The sequence below is a fragment of the Larus michahellis genome, chromosome 11 (genome assembly GCF_964199755.1).
Source record: "Larus michahellis chromosome 11, bLarMic1.1, whole genome shotgun sequence".
Classification (NCBI taxonomy): domain Eukaryota; kingdom Metazoa; phylum Chordata; class Aves; order Charadriiformes; family Laridae; genus Larus; species Larus michahellis.
Window position 1 is genome coordinate 15,979,934 of NC_133906.1, and position 26,092 is coordinate 16,006,025.

A 26,092-nucleotide genomic window follows, 5' to 3' on the forward strand; every position below is an offset into this window, starting at 1 on the left:
ATTGTATGCAGCTTAGCGGGGGAGGAAAACACCCAGAGTAAAAAGGTACGGGTACAGCTTTAGGTGGAGTGAACCATTAAAGTTCCAGTGCTTAGATGATGCTGGCTCCATCCCAGCGGGACCTACAGTCCATAAATCCCCAGCATGGCTATGTGAAAGCCAGCGAACAGCCCAGGCAATGAAGGCTGTGTATAAATGGTCTCTGTTGTTGTAATATCTGAATGAGCACTTCGACCACCCAGACCAGAATGAAAATACTTCTTGAAGTTCTGCAGACAGTCCAAACAGCCCTGCTTGCTCTTGTCATTGTCTTTTTGGGCAGCAGACTGTGCAATTTTTCCATTCTATCTCTTATCTTCTCTTTTGATCAACAGTGAAATGAGTTTTGGACACCAACATGTAAAGCAACGGTGCATTTCAGGGTCATGGCCTCTGTGACATGGATGAGTCAACACAGATATTCCAGGACAGGATGGGCTTACGCTCTGTGGGTCCTGTCAACAGCTTGTGCATCCAGAAATGAATGACCAACCTACACTAAAATTGGTTTTAGTAAAGACAGCTCTGTGCAACTGAACACAAAAGAAGACTTAAGAGTTTAGTTGCAAACTCCGGTTAATACCATGTACTAAATTTTCAAAGGTGGTATTTGTTGCGGTATATTCTAACTCCACAGAGCTTTATTAAAGAAAAATTTCTGTTTGAGAGTAAAGGATTGAAAACATATTCCTTGCTAAGATAAATCAATGAAGGAATTATTTTGAGACATGAATTACTCTACTACCCTATGTGAAAATGCAGAATTTGACCAATACATCTTAAGAAAGTGACACACAATAGTATTGGCCAGGACAGTTCCTATAACCAGTATTCCAAACTACAGAAATTTCCTTCATTTTTCTCACTGTCTTAGCCCAGAAATGAGCCCCTGACTCATGCCTGGCCATGTGTGTGTCTTTTAAGTCAGACCTGATTTGATTTATGTTAAATATCTTAGCTGGTTGTTAATACGGAAAAATTATTTAATTACCCGGTTGTATAACATCAAGATTGTTTCCATGACTTAAAAGCAAACAAAACGCTTGTAAAATTAACCGAAACAAAATGGGGCTGCTCAGAGCATCACACGCAAATCTTCTGTTAACATCACTGTCCTTTCAGCGGATATGCTGCCTGTGTAAAATTGTCTGCAATAACACGGTGAGAGGATACGAGGCTCATGCATCAACCCTCCGCTCTTGAACCAAATAATGACGATCTTGGGTGAGGTACCAGTTCATGGGGGAAAAATGCATTCATTATTCAGTTATTTCTATCACAGGCCCCAATCAAAAATCAAGACTACATTGTTCTGATCAATGCAAACCCATGCATTAAAAGACAATTCCTGCCTGAAAGAACTTTCAATTTGACTTTATGACAGAAGGCTAAGTATGGTTTTTCCACAGTCTAAAGTGGAGTGAATAGAAAGGGACACTGAAAAATAAGAATGCACAAAAGTTTTAGTGTAATGAAATCACAGTCAATGAAAAGTTAAGTCCCCCTCCCTCCATTTTTTTTTAAATTTTAATACACCTACCTCAAGAAATTAAAACCAAGTAACTTTCTCAATAATTTTTTATTTCTGCCGTAAGACTGATTTATTTTGAATCTGTTGCCTCACTTTTTTCCTTAGTTTTTATGCTTTTCATTTAAATTCTCCACTTATTTCTAGTCCAACTGTCCTCCCCACCTATTGCTATATTCCAATACAGCCTCTGTGATTCTGAGAATGCACCGCAAATGTTGCTGTTGGCTGGTGTGCCAACCCCTGGCACATTCAACAGAGGTGAAGGAAACGAGACAGCTTCATAAATCCCCGCTAGACTGAGCTCTGACAGAACCGAATCGACGTGGTAATTCCACACCTGAAGTCCCTCTATGACCTTACCAAAATCACCCACAACACAGCCCAGCTTTCACTTTGCTGTGTGCAACTCCAGAGTCCTGTCCAGTATTCATAAAAGCTGTGAGGTTTTGTGTTGATACAAACCTTGAGAAAATGAAATTACATTCCCAATTACTCTAAGAGAAAGTACTTTTCTTGGAAACGTTTTGGAGGACACCAAGGCTTAAACATGTTTTATTATCTCAGATGTTCTGGAAGACTGTTTTCAAAAGGTTTGTCTGATTGCACTAACATAAATCTTTTCAAATTGTAGTTTTTCCTTAATACCCATCCGTGGATCTATAATTTTTTTGGGCTTGACAAATTTAGAAAGGATTCGTCACTGGCTTTTAAAGGAAATGAGAAAAGATGCTTTCAAGACGGAATAAATTACCAGCACCAGGGGTAATTTTGATCAAATTTAAGTACCTCTGATAAGCCTCTTGCTGAAAACCTCTACCTTGTAATGGATGATATTGCTGGCTATTCCTGAGAATGTGAAATGATCTTCTTCCCTGACACCCCTTTATTCTGTGGCAAGAGTAGTGAAAAAGCTATTTATCACTCAGCCACACACCTATTTATCTCCACTTGCTTGAGCAGACTCTTTCAGGATGGAAATCTCACTACAGATTTCATACCGGCAACAGCTTAAGCTTTTACCTAAGCTAATGGTTGGCTCTGGTTCTTTGATCTCTAGGTCTTGGCAAAACTCTCCTGCTCCATCTGATGCTGTGAGACACACCACAGCCATATTTAGGTACAGCAGCTTTCCAAGTTTCATCAGCTTTTCCCTCAAAACCATAAAGATTGTATGATTGAGTCTAGTCTTCCCTGCAGCACTAAGCAGTCCCCTGGGGCTTGCCAGAGTTTCAGGCACATGTGCCATAAAAATGCTCCATTAACAAAAAAATTTAAGATGAAAAAGAAAAAGGAAAGGGAAGAAAGGAGCCCTGAAGAAGGAAGAAACCTGCAACAGAAAGTACTTAACAGGAATAAGAGTTTAAACATCAGAGGTGCTTTTTAGGGCAGCAAAGCTCTTCTCCTTTGCTTGTTCACCAGTTTGGTGGTTCTTCTATTCTTTCTTCACCCCACTCCCACAATGTTATCTCCTATCCATTCCTTGTTTTTCCTATTCTTTTCTCATCATCCACTGACTCACCCTCTTTTCCCCCCACTCCACCTTCATTACCTGTAAAGAGGAACCTCAAACCCTGCCGAATATCTCCATTTGTGTCTACCGAGCAACACTTCAGGTTTGCTCTCCTCTGGGAGAGGGCAAATCTAGGGCAATCGTAGAAGACAGCATGAATCACTTTCCAATGGCGTTACAGAAAAATACGGGACTTCATTCCAGGCCCTGGATAAAAATGACCATAAAAAACATGCACCTTAATAAGTTTGTACCTTGCTGCAGGGAGCGATCCAGTAGGCTATGGCGAGGAACGGCAGGCCAATGGAGACCCCAAAGACAGCCAAGAACTTCACAGCTATAGATTGCTGCCGTAAGCCTGAGAGGTTTTCATACCACATGGTGAGCAATTGCTGCTGGCAGTTGGGGTGAGCAACAAACTGTGAAAGAAACAGAAATAGAAGTATCAGCAGCATTGTCTGAAGAGGAGGAGTTTTCAGTGAATAACCTGCTGAACTTGCCAGTGGAATGAGAGAGGGCATGTCTTTGTGGTCCAACAAAGTTTACGGTGTCACAGACAGGAAACTGCAAACCAGGCACCCAAAATCCCCAGGTACTGGCAGAACGTGTTTCACTTCTGCTTCTTGTCTTCTCTAGATAAAAGTTTTCTTAGACAGCAGACCGTCTAGGCCAAAACTCAACATCCGTCAGTGGCCAGCACTGACAAAGTGCCTCTGTGGGGTCAGCGTTTACATCTGAGACAGTCTACATCGAGATTCAGAAAAGACAGAGAGGCAGTTTGATATCAAGCTGAAAAACACCTCTGATAACTTGCTAAAGATGTTGAAATAGCAGCTTAACACAGCACTAATATGACATTGCTCTGTTCACTGCACATGGACCCAAAGCGAACCATTCTGCACGGTTCTCCTTCTCCTGTGAACTAGAAGAGGTCTGGCTGGTATTTTGCTGCTTTAAATGCTTTATCTCTGATTACCTTTCGAAAAAATGACAGCTTATTCTTTACTGATTGGACAAAAAGACAAATTTAAAAGCAGAAGGAAAAGCTGTGGTGCTCTGGTACAGAAAGTACATGTTTTGTATCCTGTAACCGAGACTCTTCTTCGGTTTATTGTTCAGAGGAAAAAGAAAAGGGAAGCAGCAGACAACTGAAAAGGGCAATTTCTTAATGGTAAAATTACAGCACCACTGGATCCCACAGAAGAGTTTTATAATCAAAGATTAAACTTCTTTATTTTATATTGTTCTTCAGGGTGATTGAATTTAGAATGTGACTATCTTTAATCACAAAGAAAGATAATTAAAAGGAAAAATAATTGAAAGGAAAGAGGAAAAATAAACATGTTGCTAATGCAGCTGATTGCATTAGCAGAACTGAGTGTTTCGTTTATGACTTTTGTGGGTGAATAGATGTTCTTAGGAGGGTAATGTAAAACCTTCCACTACTTCAAAAAGCAGAAATTTCTGGAGGCGAGGGGGAGGGTGAAGCAGGTAGAGAGAGAAAGAGAGAAGGAAAGCAGAGGCTACTGGGGGGTTTGTTGCTGCTGTTGCTCCTACTTGGCTGGGTGGCCGTGGACCATGTCTGGCACCTGCCCCATTGCCCTGCTTCAGCCCTTCCAGCTGCAACCGCCTGCAGGGATTTCAGTCTGTAGTTTCATTGGGACTGAAAAGTAGAGAAAATTCTGACTGCGCTTTCATCTTCACTATCTGTGAAATGATGATCAAATCAGGAATTTAATGGACTCTTTTCTAGACGTTTGCATAATAAAAAAACCCGCTACTGGGAGTTTAAATGATCAGTTCATTGCTAGTGCAGAATGAAATACAGTTGCACAGTAATTAGGATTGCCGTGGAATAACGCATTTTCTTCTTTAACAGCACATTAGCAGCTATTTAAAAAGCACTTCAGATGAATCAGGCTTTGGGGCCTGCATTTCTCAAAAATTAAAAAATAGAAAATAAGACTTTACCCCTTCCACTGAATAAATCAATCAGAGTGAAGAAATTTGATAGGTACTTTTAACCGCCTTTGTCTTTAGAATTTTTCCTGGAAATATTAACTTTTTTAATATGTTTTATTTTAAGCTGCTTTCAAAAAAGCCAAAGCTTTCAGAAAAGATAAACTATAAGCCATCAGTCCCAGCCTTTCTGAGCATTTGAAGTTTAAGTTTGAGGTGATGACAGCAGCATTGCAAGGAGGCATTTCCTAACGCCCAGTGTTTGTGTTTGTGCTAATGCTGCTAGGGGTTATTATCTTTCTGGCAAGTGGACAGAAAGAGGAAGTGGAAGGAAGCTAGACGGAGAATTGATTCCCTTTGTAAATTTTATTTTCAGATATGATGAATTCAACAGCAATTGTAGCAACTCGTGGAAAGGAAAATTACATTGGTAGATGTGCAGACTTCTGAGATGAAGGGCCAAAGCAACAGCCAGGCTTCCTCCTGCTCTTGTAATTGCTCACCGCATTATGAGAATTGATTCAGACAAAGAAATTCAGTTGTCCTTGGCAATGAGACAGTCAAAGACTTTTGCTGGTTGGCATTTCAGAGAATCCATCAGACATTTTAATCTGTTCGTTGTTTCACTCTGTCTGGGAACAGTTACAACAAAAATACAAATATAGGAAAATGGAGAAGGAATTGCCATAAAGCCCAGTTCATTGGAACAATTTATTTTTTACAAGGCAATGAAGATTGGCAGCACGCCATAGAGCCTTGATGGTGCTCATCTTAGTTCGATTATTACAAAAATGAGGGAAAAAGTAAGATCAGGATAAGAAAGACAAGAGCATGAATGAGTTTTGATCTGTCATTTGCTTACAGCAAGCAGTAGAGTTTTTCATTAGGTTGGCTGCATCAGATATTAATGAAATATGCAGTGACCCTTAGACAGTGCCAACCCCCTCTCTACCAAAATTTCAGAAATTGATCTTAGATCTCATCGGAGAAGTTACAGAGCCATTTAACATTCTCTCTTCTCTGGGAATGGGCACTGACACCAAGTTAAAGATTACACTAATGCTTTGCTTAGTGTCATAGGCACAGGAAAAAAAAAAAAAAAAAGAGTTTGAGACCAAAGCTTCAAGGCAGAATATTTCAAAGTGTAATGAAAAACGGTGATGCGGTATATTGAATTTCAGAGGCCTAAATGGTGCATTGCTTTTTCAAAGTTCCCAGTGAATGCTATTTCCCTTTCTTCAGTACTGGAAAATGAGGCTAGGAGGCTTTTAGGGGGAAACTGTGGCTGCACAGACGAAGAGAAGGGCAGAATGCATTGCAACAAGACCGATGTGGCCGGGACTGTGCAGAAGGGCAAGATATCGCTGATTGAAATGGAAGCACTGGCAGCGGAGGGGATTGCGTGAGTCCAAAAAGAGCCATTTAAAAGCACTAAGTGCTTTATCTCATGGGCAAAGCGAGTCCCCTCCAAGCTGATAAAGGTAATGCATCAGGATCTGGGAGCTCAAGCAAAATGCTTTCCAATGCTTCTGCATTCGGAAACCGCAGTGGCAGCTTTCTGGCCCCATGGCATGGGGACCCCAATAGATGGCGGTGGTTTTTCCTTATAGCATGCATACCTCTATGATTTACGAAAAAAACTGTGCTTCCCTCCAGCCTATCAGTTGCACATTTTTTTAAGTTAAAAAAAGTCAAAAAAAAAAAAAAAATAAAATAAAGTCACACATCAATCTGAAGTACCAGCTCAAATAATGAAGCTGCCAAAGTGGTGGTTTTGAGAGCCACTGAAAGACACAGGAAAGTATTGACAGCTCCGAAAGCTGCTGTTCTGTGCTACAGGGGATTAAATGAGTGAAATGAATATTGTCTAGAATAAGGAAAGAATCTCTCAAAGCCTTCAGTGGGAATTCAAAGAGCCCAAAGGAACTGTTTTACACATAGAAATAAAGAGAATGTTTTAGAGACCACTGTGGATACCACATTGAACGATAACTTTTCTACATTGCTGTCTAATTTGATGTATGACAGCTCTTTCTCGTAGCTTATCATGTAGATGCATTGTGGGAAAGCACTTTACGACTCTCATGACAGAGTGAGATTTTTTTCCTCAGTATACTTGTTCAAAAATGCATGAGTTTCACTATGCAGACAATAAAGTACCTTTATAGCTCTATAACTGTATAGGAAGTTACTTCTGATAGAAAACACTGTAACAGAGAGAATTTATTTTTTTATTTTCTATTAGATTGGACAGAGAAGAGGTCTGTGATGAGGACTCTGGTTACTGGTGCTGTTCAGTGTTAGCACTGGGGTTGCCTGAGCTCTCAGCGCTTAAGCACTGCTTAAACCCCCTGTACAAAACATCCCATGGTCCCTACCCGAAGAGCACCTCTCTTATCCTGTGGCACATAACAGATAAGCTACAGCCAGGTGAAAAAAAATCCAGGAAATTCTTGGGAGTAGCAGACCGTGCTCTCACATCAAACAGAAGAGGGGAGGAGAAAAAAAAGAAAAAAAAAAAAGATAGCTATCTTGGACAGAAAAATGCTGTCAGCAGAAATAAGGAAACTAATGGCAAGACAGGTATAAGGCAGACGTCAGCCTCAGATGATTGGAATTAATCGTGCAGAAAAAAAACAGTATCTTTTTCTATTACTGAAATAACTCTAATTCTATTATGAGTGCAGAAATCTACCATTGAGGCAAAAGAATGAACCACTCAGACAAGATCATCTTGCTTTGCTAATGTGCCCTACACTGAATAGCCAGGGGCTGAGGTAGGAAGGAAAAACTCATCAGTGAACCGGTGAAAACTCTTTAAAAACCTGCACGTCAGAAGTAACAACTCAAACTTGTGACTTTAACTTTCCGGCTTTCACAGAGATACTCCTGTCGTGTCCTCTCCCGCTCGCCCCTTCGCTGTAAGCCTTATAACAAACGCTGGCAAACCTCAGCAAACAAAAGCTGCAATTCAGATGAGCAGCGATGTGTTTCATCAGTGAGTAGAGCTAGAAAAGGAGCTGTATGAATAGATTTTCAGGAGAACTTTGGTAATGTCAAGAGACACTGGCAGGGGCAGGGACAAGCCATTTTTCTTTCCATCATGTAGCTGCGTCCATGCCCTTCGAACAACCTTTTTGGGTTCATTATTAAACATTTGCCTTTTGATGTATCTCATTGCTTCTGCAAGCCTACATTGATTAACACGTTTTAAGCTGCAGCACCTGCTCACAGGAACCCCTGGTTGGGTGCGTAATGCTTCAAATGCCGGAGATCCTAGCGAAAAAGCCAAAACCGTTTTGATGACTCATTTGAGTTGATCATCACGCTGTGCCGCTGAATTACAAGGGAAATTGAGGGGGGCATCAAGCGGATTGTATGCGTGGCTTTTCCCATTTTGCGGGGGACGTCGCCAGGGAGCACCGGACCTGCGCTCCTGCAGGGATCCACACGTAGGAAAAACCAGGTGGGATCTGAGCCATACACATTTGTGTGCTCTGAAAAGATGGGGGTGCCTACGTAGTATTAAGAAGAGTTCATGAGGCACCTGGCAGACAAAGGCAGGCTGAGCTGAGCTCTCCGTGCTGGTGTTGCCAGCAGGACTGACGCCAGCCCTGATGTGGAAGGTGAGTTGGCTTTTGCTCGGCAGCAGTGCTTGTGCTTGAGCAAAACCAGAGGTGGGAAGGGATGGAAAGCCGGGCTTACCCCTCTCTGCTGGTAGGCAACGCTGCGTTTCTCCCCCTGAAACCCTCATCAAAGGAGATATGAAATCATCCCTTTTCACTGGGATGCTGAAGATGCTCTGGGAGGACCAGCAAACATGGGCAGGTGTGGAAGAAACTCAGGGAAAGGTGGAAGCAGGATATTACTGCTGTCCCCGGAAGGGTAAAAGCTGTCCTGCCATTTCACCAAAGAGGATCAGATAAATTAAAGGGTAAACACACGCCCACAACAGAAGAAAAAGGCAATGAAAATATTAAAACAAAACATAACAACTCTGCTTTTAAACCTCTTCTCATTTTTGGAGATTCCTACAACATTTTAGGCATTTTTAAGTCTCAAAGCTTAAACAAAGAATCCGGATTTATACTGAAAAAAAATAATTTGCCTGAACTGAAACATACTGTTGTTGAATAACAAAACAAAACCAAACCTTGAAAAACAGTTTTTTGATCCCGTAAAAAACCCACCTACTTGCAGAGTCATTTCACCCGAAGCAGAGCAGGAGATGGAAAAAAGCTCAGTGGAAATTACTGAAGCTTGCTAGGAAATACACAGCCCAGGAAAAGGCCAATATATGCATATGCCTTTTCTTATCTTCACCTTGTACTCTGTTCTGTGAGCCTCCAAGCGAACAAAGACACCTTTGTTTTGAAGAAACTATTCTGAGACACTTTAGCAGACGCAGATGGGATATAATACACTTATTTCGTTATCCAGAGTGCAGAAAAAAATCTGCCTTTAGCAAGTGGTTGTGCTATTAAACTATGACAAATGAGGTTGTCAGAGCGTAAACATGGCTGGAACTTTGCTCACTGCTGTTGTGCCTGATAACGGGTGCAAGTAAAATTGTAGAAAGTTTAAGAAAGAAATAGAAAACTACTTGCCCTATTATTTACGAATGAAAAATAATAAGTTCCAATCCAAATATCCATGCTGTGAGACTGTGACCTTTTCACAAAAGAGACCTGCTCTAATTATAGTTAAATTCTATCCATGGCCACAGGCCCAGTTTTTAAAACACTTTGCACAAAAGTAACCTTACAAAGGAGAGTAAATCAGCAGGTCCAAATTCCTTCATCCAGAAGCAAAAAAAGAATTTCATGGAACCCTGTTCAACTTGGATGAAAGACAACTCAACCGATGAAGACGACTTTCAATGGGATCTGACCGTAGCATGGAAAGAAACACAACATGAGAAAAGGTCCTCTGAGATTTTGCCATCGCTGCAGACACACAGAGAACGTGAAGCAAAGAAACGTCCCTGCCCTGAGGATTTCTGCAGCTTTCCCTCTGTCCCTGGGGTTCATCTGACTGTCTAATGGCGTCACACACATATTCATGAGATTCTTGCTCATCCTGTAGGTGATCCTTATGACAGTCTTGGTGAATATTCAGACCTGATATCTGAACCATTTACAAACCCGGTAGTGAAGGGAAAAGGTTTGTATTTGTAGGCGGAGGCCCGATGAGCTGGAATTATCAGGACAAAATAAAAACAAATCATGCAACCTCGGTCTCTGATTTAATTCTAAGGCACAGAACTAGAAGTATTTATTATGGTTTTAGTAATAAATTACACCTTTGTAAAACCTTTCACATGCACCTTTCTTAACCAAAAAATCTTTCTTATTAGAGCCACTTCACCACGGGGAAATAGTTATTTGTCTCATATCCCGAGATAGCCACATATTCCCCAGTTTTATGGAAATTGAATATCTGGATCCACTTGCTGGTTGACCTGAGTTATCTAATCCAAAATTCTGTTTTTCATCACTTAAAACCTTAGCATAGCTACAGTTTACAACCACATCTCTTTGCTGCACCTCGGTCTGCTCTATAAAAGCAAGTGTGTTGTTTGGGATAGATCTTTTGCTCTCGGCTAAATCAGTGAGTACATTAACAGGAGCAGGATCTCACTTTGCAAAGGTGAGAAGAAGACAGAACCAAGGCAGTGAAGGTCATCCCAGCGCTTGTGTAATTGCCCCAAACGACCCGTGCGGCGCAGCTCTGTAAAGGAGACGGCGTGGTCCCATTAGAATGAGCAACGTGGAGAGAAACAGGATTTGACCAGGCACCGGAATGGTGAACAGGCACAAAATAAAACCCAATAAAAACAAATTAGTCTAATAGAAAACAAAAATAATGGGGTAAATGAAACTGCCAGGACCATTTCAAATGCAATTCGCCTGTTGATGGAAATGCTCTCCAGTGCTGAGTGAAAACACAAAATTAATAATCCTCTTAGTAGTGGAGGGAATGGAGGGGGATTTTTTTTGTTATTCTGTTACATTTTCAATTCACATGACATTAAGTTAAGTCTGATATATTTGAGGTGTATAACTAGAAAATATAGACTTTACAAAAATTCTTTAATTGGTTCAGTTTAATCCTTGTTCTGCCTAAAATTTATTTACAATTTCACTTCCATGAGGCAGGATAGAGGCTCTTTTCTGTGCTAAGTGCTCTTCTGTAGGGGAGCGGATAAGGTGGTTGGCTCTTGAGCCAACTTCTGTTTCATATTCTAGTGGGCTGCGTGTTCTCTGAAGAGATTTATTGCTAATGTCTGGTTTCTCTTTTTTTTTTTACACGTATGAATAAAACTTATCACTGAATCATTTATCTGAAAACAAGCAAATGAATTGGAAGTCCCAGCCTCTAACACAGCAGGGTTTTCATATCTGTGCAGAATCAAAACCATTTGGAAAACCTTATTATTTAATTATTCATCTGAAAATAAGCCACAATAAAAAGCTAGGAATCAACAAGTTCCCTTTGGTATCCATAAAAAAAACCAACTACAATGGGCACAGAAGGAGAGATTTAAGGTGCTATAGCCTCTTCCTCCCCCAGGAGAGACATCTGAGTTTGGCCTGGTGCTCAAACTCAGATGCCTCCAGTGTAGACAGCTTCACTCGCAGCAGAGATGATGGAGAGAGAGACTCACTCACAGGATGAGACTCCTCTCACCATGAGGTATAGAATCCCCACAACGTACTGAAATGTAGACACCCACAGGTGCATGACAAGAACTCCGTGTAGGAGAGCTGCACACTGGGTCAGTACCCATGAGGATACCCGAATTTGAACACCACTTAGGAAAATTCCCTCAGTAACTTGAAACACTGACTCTTATTATTTTTTGAGGGGCTGTACTCATCCCCACCTGACTTACCATCCAAAATGCACTTTAGCAGGTCTGCTGCCTATGGGGAGATAGATGAAGCCAAAATTGGGGGCAACTAAGGTCAGCTTTATAGCAGGTCATATTAATTGCTCTTTTCTAAGAGAATTTTATTATTAATAAAGGTAATTTTAAATCCTTTCGTCTGGGATGGGCATCTATGCAATGGATTTGATATGTTCCTGTGCTCTCTTGTCAATGTCTTGATGGACATCTAAGGCCCTCTGGCACTTTGCAAATGAAAATAATTAAGTCTGCATATTACAGTAAATTGGGAATATTGCAAACACCACTCAGGACGGAGAAATGATTCATTCAAGCCTTGAGAGGATTGATGTATGGGCAGGAAATAACAAAATGAGATTCATCTTGGAAAAGAAAAGAAATTAAAACATCTGGGCAAAAGGAAATCATCAGAACCACAGATTTTAGGGGGAGGAAGGAACCTTGCTAACGAAATACTCAGAGGCATAGAAACACTTTCTGTGAGGAAGGGAAGTAACTCCTTTCCTTTCCAATCTCTGACAAAATGTCTGTAATATGCAATTAAAAATGTAAAAAGGAAAATTACATGGATATGTTTAAGAGAATGACCACAGTGTTTCTACTATTCACTTAGAAATTAAACTACATTTTTACAGTATCAACTGGCTCTCCAGTGATGAAGAGACACTTTTCAGCCTGCCACCACAGTCCAAGCCATCAATGACTTCACAAGGCATCAGTTAAACATTCCTGAAACTAAGGAGTGGGAAAAAATTCACTAGGGATTACAGAAAAAAAAAAAGCAAAAAGCCAACTTCCCGAAAGCCTTTTTTCTTGATGAATTCTCCTCCTCGAGGCTTCACATTTAGATGGTAAAATATATCCCTGTCCTGCTTCAAGCCATATCTGTGCACGTTACAGCCCTTGGGGTACAGAAAGACCAACATTCATCCTGTGGGAAATTCCTAAACTTAATTTGGCTCCAAAGAAGGACAAACAGCAGCAAGAGATATTTTCTGTGACCTAGACAGCTCTGAAAGCTATGGAGCTGAAACATTTAATTTAGGTTACCGAAACGTAGTTTTCCATTTGTGTTAAGGCTCATGCACAGGCTGTGTGTGAGGCGGTGGGCGGTGTGCCCCAGTGCGCCCTCTCCACCTTTCCCCTGCAGCGGTCCCTCACCAGGGCACGGCATTGCAGGAATTTGTGGGATAATTGCAAATTGAGAGCACATAGAACTCGCGGAGCCATAGCTACCCACCATGGCGCATGACACAGATAGACTCCTCGCTTTCCAAAGAGAAGAGCTTCACAACTTCTTGTCACTGCTGGGCTGCTTCTGCCCTCTGTTCTCCACCTTATTTTCTTGCGCTTCTCTTGCAAACACCAAACTTCTCCAGTTAACCTTCCTAAGGGTGTGCTAGCTGAGCTCTGCCCCAGCCTGTGTTTGGGGCAGTGTCCGTTACTGCACATTTTGAGGGGCAGAGCTGTCTCCTCAGCAGGGTTTTTTTGCCCATTCAGGGACTAACCTTCTCTAGGTCCCGTGCCGGGTGGAAATGCTGCAGGTGGGGCTGCATTCAATGGTGAGAAGGTCCCTGGTAGGTATTTCGTTCACAAGTTATTGTGCAGGTTAAAACCGCATCCTCTGAGCAAATGAATGGGGAGCACAGGTTGCTGCAGCAGCTGACGAGAACTGGGACTTCTCCTGCCCTTGAGTATCTGAGTCACATGACCAACGCAGTGAAAAATTATAATCTAATGCAAGCATGAGTATTCTGTTCGGAGCATCCTCCATATGTTAATTATTAGTAATACAGTTATGAGAAAAGTTCCTGTTCCAGCTCTCTATTAAATAGGATTTACACAGCCATCTGGTGTTCTGTTTAATTCTTATTAGTTTTTTTTTTTTCAAATCCAATTTTTGTGTCTTACTGTTAATTAAATTAAAAGTTGTGAAAGAGAAAGGTGCTCTGGCTTTGTGATGGCTAGGAACTGAGCTGCTGAGAAAACAGAGGTGGGCACTCAACATTTGCAATTAAAAGAACACAGCAATGACAATTCTGACATTGGGAAAGAAGGAGAATGAATGTCACCTCCTACAGCGAAGCAACAGCTTTAGACCTAAAGGTAAATGTCAACACATAAGCCCCCTGCCAACATTAAAGGATGACAAGAAAGGAGCATTACAGTACAGACAAAAATGAGAACAGAAGATATGAAGGGCTCTGTAAAACTAATATACATCAGCAAAATTGCTTTGTTGTGGTACATCAAAAACTGCATTTTCTCACTATTGGGTCTCCAAGGGAAGAGTCCAAGACAGAGTCATCCCAGCCTCTGTACCTGTGCCTCTCATGGGTAGAAATCACACCCTGGCTTAATTAGAAAATAGTTCACACACGGGGAAAACGTGTGCTACCCTCTTATTTCCAGTATCTGATTGGAATCAAAATTTTTTAATTGTTCCAAGAAAGAAAAAATGTTATTCTGCAATTTTCAGTCAAGAACACGAAGCAAACTCTCGCTTCGATGTTGTAAGCCCGCAGGAACAGCTGAGAGTATCCCTGGCTCAAGAAGCTAAGATCAGTTTTATTTTCCTTCCTTGGGACCAGAACTCCAATTTAGCAACTCAAGCCACTTTTGGATATAATCCAGCAGAAACACCCAACCTAAATGATTCCTGTTTCACCTTAACGCTGCTTTTAATTTTGCCATTCCCATGAGTAGCTGCTGGACTCTGTGACGGTGTTTGCTCTCACGCTGTGGTGGTTCCCCAGCCCTCTCCTACCACATCCAAAGAAAACACCTGAACAGCCTTGCTGAAGCATCAGCAGCATCCTCTGTTGCTCCTCCTGCACCCAACCTTTCTTCTCCCTTTGCCTGAGGCCCTGCACATCTGAAGGAGCAAGATATCAGCTTTTGACTGGACTATGCAAATGTGAAGCATAGCTAACTAATATCAGGGGAGACAATAGTAAATTTGCAACAATCCCATAACATGGGCTAAAAGTCCATTTCTTGGAAAGCAGCCAGGACTCAGTAAATGCTCAAATGTTTGCAAATGGTTTGTTTTGCACTTGACAAACTGTTCCCATTGTAATAATTTTCGAGGAATCATGAATCATTAAGACAGCTAATTTGAAGGGAGAAATGACTCAGGAAAACTTGAATGGAGGGCATTTCAGTGCAGTTTTCCAAGAATCCAGCGGTACAGATCGATTATTTAGTTCTTTCAGGAAGGGTAGAGAATAAAAGTAATACAGAGTTTTTAAAGACCACTTTGTAAAACACTGTAATTTTAGCTTTCTCCTTGCTGCGAAATATGTACAAGCAGAGTTTCTTAATTCTTCAATGACCTTCTATGTAAAGTCCTCCAATTATATAAGAGCCTTAAACTTGCTTTCTTGCCAGCGTCTCATATGTGCTAGTAGCATGCCTTGCAGAAACAAAAGGAAAAAATAAAAAAAACCCAACAAGTGAATTCTGGAACTTCTCATGCTTTCTTGACTGACTTTCCAAAATTCATCTCAAATTTTGTAAATTAGGAAAAAAGACAACGATCAATAAAACTGTTGAATGTGAACTGCTTTTTTTTGGAGTAGCAAAGGGGTGAGGCAACAGGGAACTCTAATGGGAAGCACAAAGGAAAAAGCGCAGAGAAAGTTCACTTAGGTCCTGGACCTGTTGTAGGTACCAGTTGCAGGTTTATTGAGTAGAGAAGGTAAGAAGGCTTCAGTCCCCTTTTTAGCCCTGGTGTGCAGACAAGGTTTTCCTGCACTGAGAGTGTGGTCCATGAACAGGTCAGCAAACAGACGTCCCATTCAGCTCAAGGCCAGGTTACCCGTGGACTTGGGGATTTTCAAGCAGGAATTTGCCCTTCAAGCACAGAGGCATGAGCAGCACAGTGTTTTGGGCTAAAAGGTACTTCAAAGTTGATGGCTGAGTTCCCTGCTGTGCAGGCATGACATGCACTGTACGTGTGAGGGAGGGGCAGCCTCTACCTCCAAGTGTGGCTTGTTGGGGAACGCAATTGCTGAAATCAGGATTAAGAAGATACTATGTTGGAACCAAAATTTGCACCTACAGTTTAAACTGCATGTGTAGCATCAATTGCACCCCTCAAATTTTCAAATGGGCATATAGGAAGAAAAAGACAAAAGATGGCAGAGTCAATTTAAATCCATAAAATGCAGTGTGATGGTTCTCTGTTTCGAAATTCTGTTATCTCTGCCTCCTCCTGGCCTTTGAGAGGGAGGACAACCCTATGAGGGCTGTGGGTTGGGCAGGGGATGGGAGAATCTGGTAGACCAGCTGCTACTATTAAAGAAAAATAGCATTCTTAGACACGGTAGCTGTGGTGACTGCACTGTGTGAGGACAATGAAGTAACAGAGACAATTAAAAGAACAAGGAAGATTTTAAAAGTTTGTGCTAAGGCCTGATGAAGCTCTACAGATGCAATTGCTCTCCTGCCTGAGGATGGGAGCCCTTGACATCTTCCTTAGACTCTGGAAATAAAAGTGTGATAAAATGCAGAGCACATCAGCAGCTGTAAAAGTAAAATCATGGATACGAAATAATAATTTTCAATATAAATTGTTCTCTGTGAATTTTCATCAAAGAAAGCCTACTGTAGGCACTTAGAGTACTAATACAGAAAAGTGAATTAAGAAGCTAATGGAAAAAATAGATTTTTTTTTAAAAATCAAATATTTCTTAAAATTTTGAATGTGAACGCAAGTACTTAGTCTGCATACTAACTTAAAAAAAGAAACACAACCAACACCTCTTTTACTTTATTTTCTCTGACCATTATGGAGTCCCTGAAGTTGTCTTGTCTAAGACTCTTCTTGCTGTTCATGGGAAAGAATGAATATAAAATGTTTCAGGTGCTCTATACTCATTTAAGTAATTTATTTCTTTGGCTCACCTAGAGCTTGCTGAGCTGGATAATACAAAACCCACCATCTGAATATTGATGCTAATGATAAAGGTGAGGAGGTTTTGGTAGCAGGGGTGGCAGGCACTGCTGTAGTCCCTTCACTAGTCCCACCCTGCCAACTAAACTTCCGGGGCGGGGCGGGGGGGGAAGACAAACACAACTATTTCTGTGTCATTCCAGTTCTAGGGTACAGTTAAAACACTGGAAAGGTCTCCACATCCCTGGGACTGTTTCTGGGTGAGTTAGAGCCACCCACGTCCCAGCTCCCGGACTTGGCCTGGGCAGGCAGCACCGTCAGACCAAGTGATGGGGCTCAGGGGGTTGGGTGCTCGGGGTGGGAAGTCACTTGGTACGCCTGCCTCCGTCTGCCTTTCATACTTGGAGGGCCACATGCGATGTCGCTTATGCCTATGAGTCACTGCATTAGCTTTGAAAAAGTGACTTGAAATTTACAGAATCTGCCCAAGAATTGATTTATCAAACACGTATAAGAATTCACCCTCCATCTCACCCATCTCTGTTATAGGATTTTTCTTAAAATTAAATGTGTTTCAAAGCACAGAGTTTTTATACATAAACCTAAATATCTCTCAGCCGGATAAAAAACATACCTCAATCCATTGCCTCTTAAGGAAATTGTTACTGTGTTACCATAACACAATCACTTTTTCCAGCAAGTGTGATAAATATCAGTCTATTATCATAAGTCACTGCCAATAACCAAAGCCATTTATCTGAATGTGTCTCTGCCTCCCACAAATGAAACTATCTTATTTCGAGGTAGCAGTTAAATGCTTATCTTACATGTAAACATACACCGCCTGCTGAAAAGAATATTCTGAAAAGCGCTAACCTGAGAGTCAACATGATGTTGACAAATGTTCATGGTTATGTTCTGTAATTAGTTTAACAGTTATTATCAGGTAGTAACAGGTTGCTGTGATCTAGAGGATGCTCAGCTTTCCTGGGCAGAGGAAGATATTTATAAGCAAAAAGACTAACTGTATATGACCCACCACAGATGCTTTAGGTCAGTGTTCATGTATTAGGAAAAGGTGCACACATATAACATGTAAGAAATAGAGGAAATGTTCCTCTGACACCGACCAAGCTAGCATGAATGTGCTCAAAGGAGCACAATAACTAACAGCAATTCAGCTCGGGCCAATGGTCTTGGTATCTAAAGGATGACAGAAATATTTAGAAGAATAAACAAGTAAAATAGTGCAGAAGACTCCATGCATTGAAAAGGCTTGAGGTTCTGATCAACTTCGTGATAATTCTCAGACCATAGGTCATGGGGAACTATTTCTTGATGACGTACTATCAGTGTATTTTAGATGAGTTCATTCATTTTCTGAACAAGTACCAGAGCAAGTCTGGCCTCCTGTTACCAAAGCAACGGTTTCAATAACTAAACTTGACCCAGCTTGTTGAGAGGCATCTAACTAACAATGAACTGAGATGTTATGCTCAGCTCTGGTGATGGAATGATGCAGAGACACAAAATCCTAGGAGGAAACACTTGGCTCCATACCATGTGCTTCTGCATGAAAGCCATTCATTTCAAATGAGAGTTTTAAGATTCTTTTTAATTAATGGCTTTCATAACAGGAAAAGACCTCCTCTGGCCAGCACAGTAACGCAGTCAAGAGGCAAACTGAAGCAGGTGGCGAGTTTGGGAGGGGAAAGAGAGAGCAGATGTTAGCTTGAAAATTTGGAACGCTTTCTGAGTCCAGTAGCAGGAGCCCAGTTTCCATCAATGCATATTGTAGGAGCAATTAATTGGGACCACCCAGACCTAGGATTTGCCAGAATCAAATTTTCCATTCACACAACATACTTCCATAAAGCTAAATGTTTGTTTAAAATACTTCTAAAGGTCCATCAGTATGTTTTTCCTTAAAATATACAACTTCTATTTCGTAGACTTGGTGGAAATCTGAACTCTTAGAATATGGATCTGGAGCTCTAGGAGAGTGGAAGCTGAGAATCTATCACTTTTTATTGCTTTTTATCTACATTCACAAGCTTTCAAAAAAATCAAAATTCCAAGTTAATAATAAATTGATTTTTGAAGTTTTGATCTAATTCTGAATAAAACAATAAGATCATAGAATCACTTAGGTTGGAAAAGACCTTTGAGATCATAGAGTCCAACCATTAAATTTACAAATTCCAAAAATACAAAACTTATTTTTTTAAAATTTAAATTCCACTTTCCACCACACTGCCGTAAAGGATCTTGACTATGACAAAATTGTTGCTTTTTGTATATGTTTTTTCCATAAGATTACAGAAAAGGTAACATTTTTGATGGTTACAAGTGGATTTGGAGACTAAAAGCAGATGTGAATCAGAGCGGAGTGGTCAGGGAGCATTTGAGAAGAGGCGAGACTGGAGACTTCGGTCTACTGACTTCAGTCAAACTGCAGAGTCCAGATATATCCTTGGTCTAAGCAGAAGATTTAGTTTGAAGGAAAGACAGATGGTTTGGGAATGGTGAGGATCTGGACTAAATTCTCTGCTTTTATAATTTGTGGCCAAAGATGCCACAGCATCTGCTAGGTTCATCCCCTACCTTCATGTAGATCACAGTGCAGGAAGAAAGGCGATCAGTTTGGCATGGTAACAAATTTTGGTCCCTGCTGAAGTCTTCAGAGATTCATAGTCATGATGTGCACAAGCAGCACTGTGCACTATGGGCAGTCCCTTCGGCCATCTATACATTCATGTCTATCACTTTAAAATAAATGCCATACCTGCTGTAATGTGTCCTTTGCAAATACCCTTCTCCACATTAAAGTATGTGAGAAAATGCACATCAGGCCATAAGGTATTAAATTTTTAGGCATAGTCCTGGTCCCACTGAAATGTGTCTTTCATTTATTATTTTCCAGGTGACATCAAGGAAGCATAATTTAGATGTGGAGATGTATCCACCAAGGATCCAAAAAACAGCTTACCTTTTTGACCTCGTATTTAATAGCAAGTTTAATCCTGCTTAGACTTGGCCGGTGGTGCTCAGGGCACAGATGTATGTTCACATCTCCGTTGAGAATCGCCTCTACTTCTTCAGTGTCTCTGCAAAGGTCCAGCACCCCCACGACGAAGTCCTTGCATTGCATAGATAGCTTCCTATAGTCGTTCTAAGGGAAAACAGAGAAACAAAAGTTATTTAATTGTGCATTTGAAAGTACACCTCAAACAAATAAAACCAAGAGAACGCAATTGTGGGCAAGGTTACTTCTGCAAAACTCCTGGCTGGAGTAGTAAGAAAGCATTTGATTTTGCCCAGGATATACCTAGCTTTTCACAAATATACGTGAACTCCTCCAAATTTAATTGGAAATGTTTCTATCAACAACATAGTTTACACTACAACAGTGCATGCCTTACAGATGAACAAGTAAATAATTTATAGAGAAATTTTGATTGTAAGCAATTGCTTGACCTCTCCTCTCTGTGTGGCATATCTTCTAGGAATGTGAAAAGAGGGACAAATGAAAGTCCTTCTAATGGGTTGGAATTTACAACAAATTTTACAATTTAAATTCTTCACTAGTAATTCTTTCTTCAGTAACTTCCAAGGAGTTTCAGGCCAGTACAACAAGTTGCAGCGTCACACGCAGATGTCTTCAAATGAATCATATAGTTGTAATACAAATTTAAGTTTCAAATTTATTACCCAACAATTTGGTTAAATAGTCCCAAAAGAGCATCCAGAGAATAATTTTTGTCATAACACTTCTTCTGGAAATGGGACTTCAGAAACTCAACTTGATTTCCTCTGAAATAATTTCACCTTGCAAACCCAAATTACACTTACGGGAAAAGAGATAGTATGTAGCTGACTTGACAGAGGGCTAGAAGAGTAATTTCACAGCCTTAAATTAAATTGTGATTGATTTTCACAAGCTGACACTTAAAAAATGAGGAAACTGACACCACCTGAGTAAATGCAGTAAATTAGAACACAATTAAGGCTACCATTAATATCCTAACAAAATGGTGATATTAAAGACTCGATGCAACAAATAGAAATAATAAGCAGAAGACAAGCTCTTACTGACCTGAGAGATCTTTTCAAATTAGGTTTGATGAGTTAATTAAATTCAGCAGCTTATCTAATTAAGCCAGCAGCCAAAAAAAGAAGGTAGTTAAACCTGGCTTTGATGAAATGATAAGAGTAACCTGGCTTTGTACTCCAATATTTTCTAAATTATTAATTCTAACATTTACACATAGCAACATATTAGTCTTCCTTGTTAGGCAAAGATCTCAAAGCACTGTGCAAACATTCATTAGTTAGGGACAGCTGCACTGTCTAAAACCCTGTGTTACTAGAGGTGGCTACATTTCCTCGGACAGTTTTTCCCCTTCAGAACTGAGATGCCCCTGATAATGAGTATTTTTTAAATAAGTTGTTTTAATGACTTTGTCAGAGGTCTGAGGTTGCTTTTAATGTGTCTTTGTGTCCCAGCTTTGCTTACTATGCTCTCCTGTACACTGAAGGCTATGAAGAGCTGCTTCACTCAATGCAGAAAAATTCAACAGTCGCAGGGGAGCAGAAAGCCCTTCAGTGCTGGGATTAGAGCATCCTCGCAGAAACAAGAAGATGCCATTTCTGATAGGTGTTTAGGAGAAGGGCCTGAGGAGGAGAGATGGGGACTAGTCTGTATTTTAGTGGCGAGACCTTCTGCAAGGTGGAGCTTGTATGTTTACATCCCCTTAGCTACCAAAAAGGTTGAAATCTGGGTTTCCCGTTTCCTCCTCGAGTGCTGTAGTCAGACCGCATGTTCTAATTTTTCAGCAAGAACTTCAATTCTCCATTAAAAGGATACATAATATAACAAGCCAGCATTTATCTCTGGTAGAGCAGGCGCGTGCCCCATCGCAGAAAGTGGGGCACTGAGGTTTCTATACATGTGCCAATTTAGTGCGCTAAGATTCAAGATGTCCTCAAGGTTCAAACAGAAAATAATTGTACATTTGCATCTAAATCTAGTACCTAAGTGTTTTGTGGAGATAGGACTTGTGGAGCGAATGTTATCAAATATGGGGTGAAGTAAGGTCTGAAATGTAAACGAAGGACAGATTGTACTTTATGGAATCAAAGCACTCCTCTCTAATCAATTCCGTGCTTTAATCTTCACCATACCGAGATGAATTTCAATAAATAGAAAGCTTTTCTGTTCACTAAGAGAGTAGATGCCCAAACACAAATACCAGCTTTGAAATAGCTGCAGGAATTGTGAAGGACAGCAAATAGAGATAGATCTGAAAATAACCGTGGTCTGAGAATGAAAGGCTCAGCTGCCACAGGTGATGGAGGCACACCATTGGCCCAGCGGGCCTAAAAAAAAAAGGGTGAAAACTCTGCTTAGCTTTAATACCATTCTATATGCACTGTGTGCAAAGTTTACAAGCTTATCCCTTAGCCAGCACGCCTAAGGTAATTCTGATCACCATTTCCACATCATCTGAACATCTAGGATGTATTAGCTGAGATTATTTTTCCTCTTTTTCTTTCTTTTCCTTAAGGAAAGCAGTTTAGTTAGCAACTAGAAAAGTTCTTCTAAAGCAACAGTAAATGACGGGCTCCCAGCTGGAAAATGCCATCAAGACACAACTTTATTCACATCGCTGAGCCTAATGTTTTCACTTGTTCTCTACATTTGCAGAGACTATGAATGATTTTTCTGTTCAAAATTATTTACTCCAATTTTTAAGTAGACACAAGCAGCAACACAATCTACCCAAAATATAGGCGGTATAAATAAAATAAAATAAAATAAAATAAAATAAAATAAAATAAAATAAAATAAAATAAAATAGCTTTCCAACTAATCTGCAGCCAGGCAGGAGAGCAGCTTACTGCTCTCAGGAGACACTGCTCACGTGTCAAGACAAGTCTCAATGATCACTGAACCTACTGTGGCTTCTGATGATCCCTTTTACAAAAGCATTTGTCACCTTTGTTCTGGCTTCCTTAATGCTCACAGTCAGCACAGAAAATCCTGTTCAGTCTGACGGTGAGGACACATCCATTCAGTGACTCTCCTAATGTCAGTGACTTTCCCTTTGTGAGAACAAGTTATCGAAGGTATCTTTACTAAAAACTGAGATTAGCGGGAGACTGACAGCCAAGCTTCTCCTGACCCTGGCTGGCATAGTGTAGCCTTGATGACGCAAGCAGAGATGACCTACCTGCATATAAAATAATGAATTGCAAGTCATGACGCATGGTAAAAACTCCAGGAAGCCAAGAAGATTTACAAGCAGCATGCAAGCTATATTGGTGCATGTGCCAGTGCTGTATAAACTGTCTGTATTTCACACATTTGGCATCATCTGCGATGCTGCATACCCTGCGCGAAAGAGTGCTGGGACAGTGGCGGGGCTCGCTTTTGCATAGGACAGGAGGCTGCAGCCCCAGGGCAAGGGATAGCCTGGGCTGGAAGAGTCAGGATGAAGAAGTGCAGGAGAACCAGAACGCATTTCCAGTTATTTTTTGTTACACCAATATTTTTGAAGATCAGAGCCCTGAGGACGCCTGGTGACTCTACCAGGAGACAGAGGAGCAGACTGCCACTGTGTCTTGGGGTGCAAAGAGCCAGTCCCCGTTCCACTGCTGCCTCCACCAGCTGGGTTCAACCCCCAGGCCAGGCCTGCATGGTCCTTCCCGTCCAAATAGATTTCAGGGGGGACCCAGGCAGTGGGCTGCAAGCGGGTGATCCTCCCTCCCATCACAAGAAACAACTCACAGCTGGAGACATGAAATCCAGCTCAGTCCTCTCGGCAGCATTGCAAAACCAGACACAGGCAACGACAATAACCAAAACCTTCCCAAGTGCTCCGATTAGCAACCACATTATAGAAGTTTGAGGAATACGAGTTTCATAAAACAGATGGATCTTTACAGTAATGAAAACCGCAAATCACACATGAGGGATGCTGGGGCCTCATCCTGACAAGCTGAGCGCTCTCAAGCCTCAGGGAGGAAGGTGAAGGATACACCTAAGTACACAAGAGAGCCAGTCTGCTTCAAGTAACACACGGAACAGTATTTTATTTGCTATCGAGACAGCGAGCAGAGAAGGATCAGGTTAATGCTTGAGAATGTTACAATATCATTTTTTAAAAACTAGAATATAATAAAAGAATTCCAAATCAGTCATTTCCTGCTTCTTCTAACACTGTTGTGCATGTGGAGTTAAAAATGTCTAATTTTGCTCTTTTAAAAAGGCTGATGGTACTTGTCATTCACTGCGATATCTCTGAGTACCCTATTATTATCCGTTGATTATGTTCTAAATGAACTCTGTCATGTCTCCACATCTGTTCAAAACCACCCAGATTTCTTCAGAAAAGAGCTGTTTCATATCAGAGGGATACAGTCTGAGTAAAAAGTTAAAAGAAATGAGAAAAAGTAAGACCAGCAAACTATCTTGGCTATTTAGTTAATGAAAAAAAACCCCAAAACTATTTCAAAAGCAATCACAGTCAAGGATTCAAAAGAAACTTCTTCATCCATGGGAGCCTACCTCTGAAATGCCAGCATTACAGGTGCACTTTGGATGGCACATAGAGAAGTCTGGCCTCAATGCTGCAAGATAGAGTGAGCAAAACTGAGATTTGCTGAACCCCTCGGTGCAGATGAGCTTTCGCCAGAAACTGAAGTGGGGCCAATGGTTCAGAAAATAAGAGGATCAGACCATTTTATATGCAATTACAAATATCTTCCAGCTCAAAGTTGCTTCTGAGCCTTCTGCCTTCCCAGTCCCAGATTCAGAAACACACTTGAGCTTATGTTCAAGTCCTGCTGATGCCAATAAAATACGTGCAAGGATGTGTTTCAGTGAAGCACTGAAGCAATCTTCTTTTCAGCTTTGGTAATTTCAAAGGGGGATAAGTTTGTCAATCAACCTGCCATTTTTTTTGGTTGCAATCATTGTAGATTATTCACTGCTCAGTTGTTACTGGAAATGGGGCCACAAACTCACAGGATAGCACATGACACACAAATACAGAAGTACACTGTTCATGAATCACTCCATATGTCACCATTGAGGACATCTAATTAAATCCACTCTAATAAGTGCTTCCAAAAAACATCCATAAACAGCAGGGCAGGAATCACAACCCATCACTAGATATTCCAATCAGAGATAATTCCAAAATTCACCGTTTTTACTGCTGTCTTGCATACAACTAATTGTTCTATTAGCCTATACTAAAGCTTCAGGGTCAGAGTTGTGATCAAAAAAACTAGTATCACAGAAGAGTTTCCCTTTGAATATCTAACCACATATTTATCTCAGAATGATTTAATCTACAGAAGTTTTTCTAGAAAAAAAACAGAGCGTAATGCTGCTTAGCAATACACTTTTTTTTTTTGGTCAAATAAAAGGAGGAAAAGGGGCACAGACAGAGGATGATAGCTACATATTAAAGTCACCATTTCTCAAGGGCTCTACCCATGGTATATTATCTGTCTTATAAATCTGCTCCACTGGAATTTGAGGGCTTCCACACAAATCCAAGATTTCTGGAACCAATGGGCATGAACGTCCGGCAACTGTGACTGGGGCTATCGTAGCACCAGAAAGCCTCTGTGTGCTCGCATTCACGGATCGACTGCACGGCACAAATCTGCTGAATCCCACCTCCTGTCGGTGAGCAATGCAGGAGCTGAGTACTTGGCAGTAAATCTGACATTTTGGGATAGCATTAAACATGCTGTGCAAATGAAAGCTGTAGGTACACTGCACAGAGCCTCTCTTTCTGTTTCCTTGAAGCTCTTTGCTTTTTGTATTTAACCTACATCACACCTATACATATATAATGGAGAGAAATACTTCATTGCTTAGATTATCATATTGAGGAGAAGCAGCATAAAAGAAATAAAACATAATTCTATAAAAATGAAAAGAAAACTCCCCCAAATAAAAGCGGCTGTAGAAAGAAAATAAAGGTAAGAGAAAAGGGGAAGGAGGAGGGAGCAGAAAGCCAGTAATATTACATGCTGGATTTGAAATGAAATTTTTAAATAAACCATCATGTCAAATATTCCAAGTGCTTATAAATATTTACCAATTAAACACCACATGAAATATGCACAAGCCAGTTTAGAAGTTGTTGGACAAATTTCCTTCTTGGTATTTACACTGCCTGTGACTGGCCATATGTTTAGGAATGCAAAAAAGCACAGGGCGTGTGG

The 26,092-nt window shown here is 40.8% G+C and overlaps 1 protein-coding gene across 1 annotated transcript in view; it reads right to left on the bottom strand.

Annotated features, from left to right (window-relative positions):
• The window catches only part of TRPC7 (transient receptor potential cation channel subfamily C member 7), a 114,978-nt gene that overhangs the window by 31,180 nt on the left and 57,706 nt on the right, over nt 1-26,092 (bottom strand). The window contains exons 3-4 of the mRNA XM_074604267.1: nt 19,836-20,018; nt 3,335-3,499 (exon numbers count right to left, since the gene is read on the bottom strand). Of these exons, the coding sequence (XP_074460368.1) occupies nt 3,335-3,499; nt 19,836-20,018 (348 nt within the window). The remainder of the gene's footprint in view (nt 1-3,334; nt 3,500-19,835; nt 20,019-26,092) is intronic.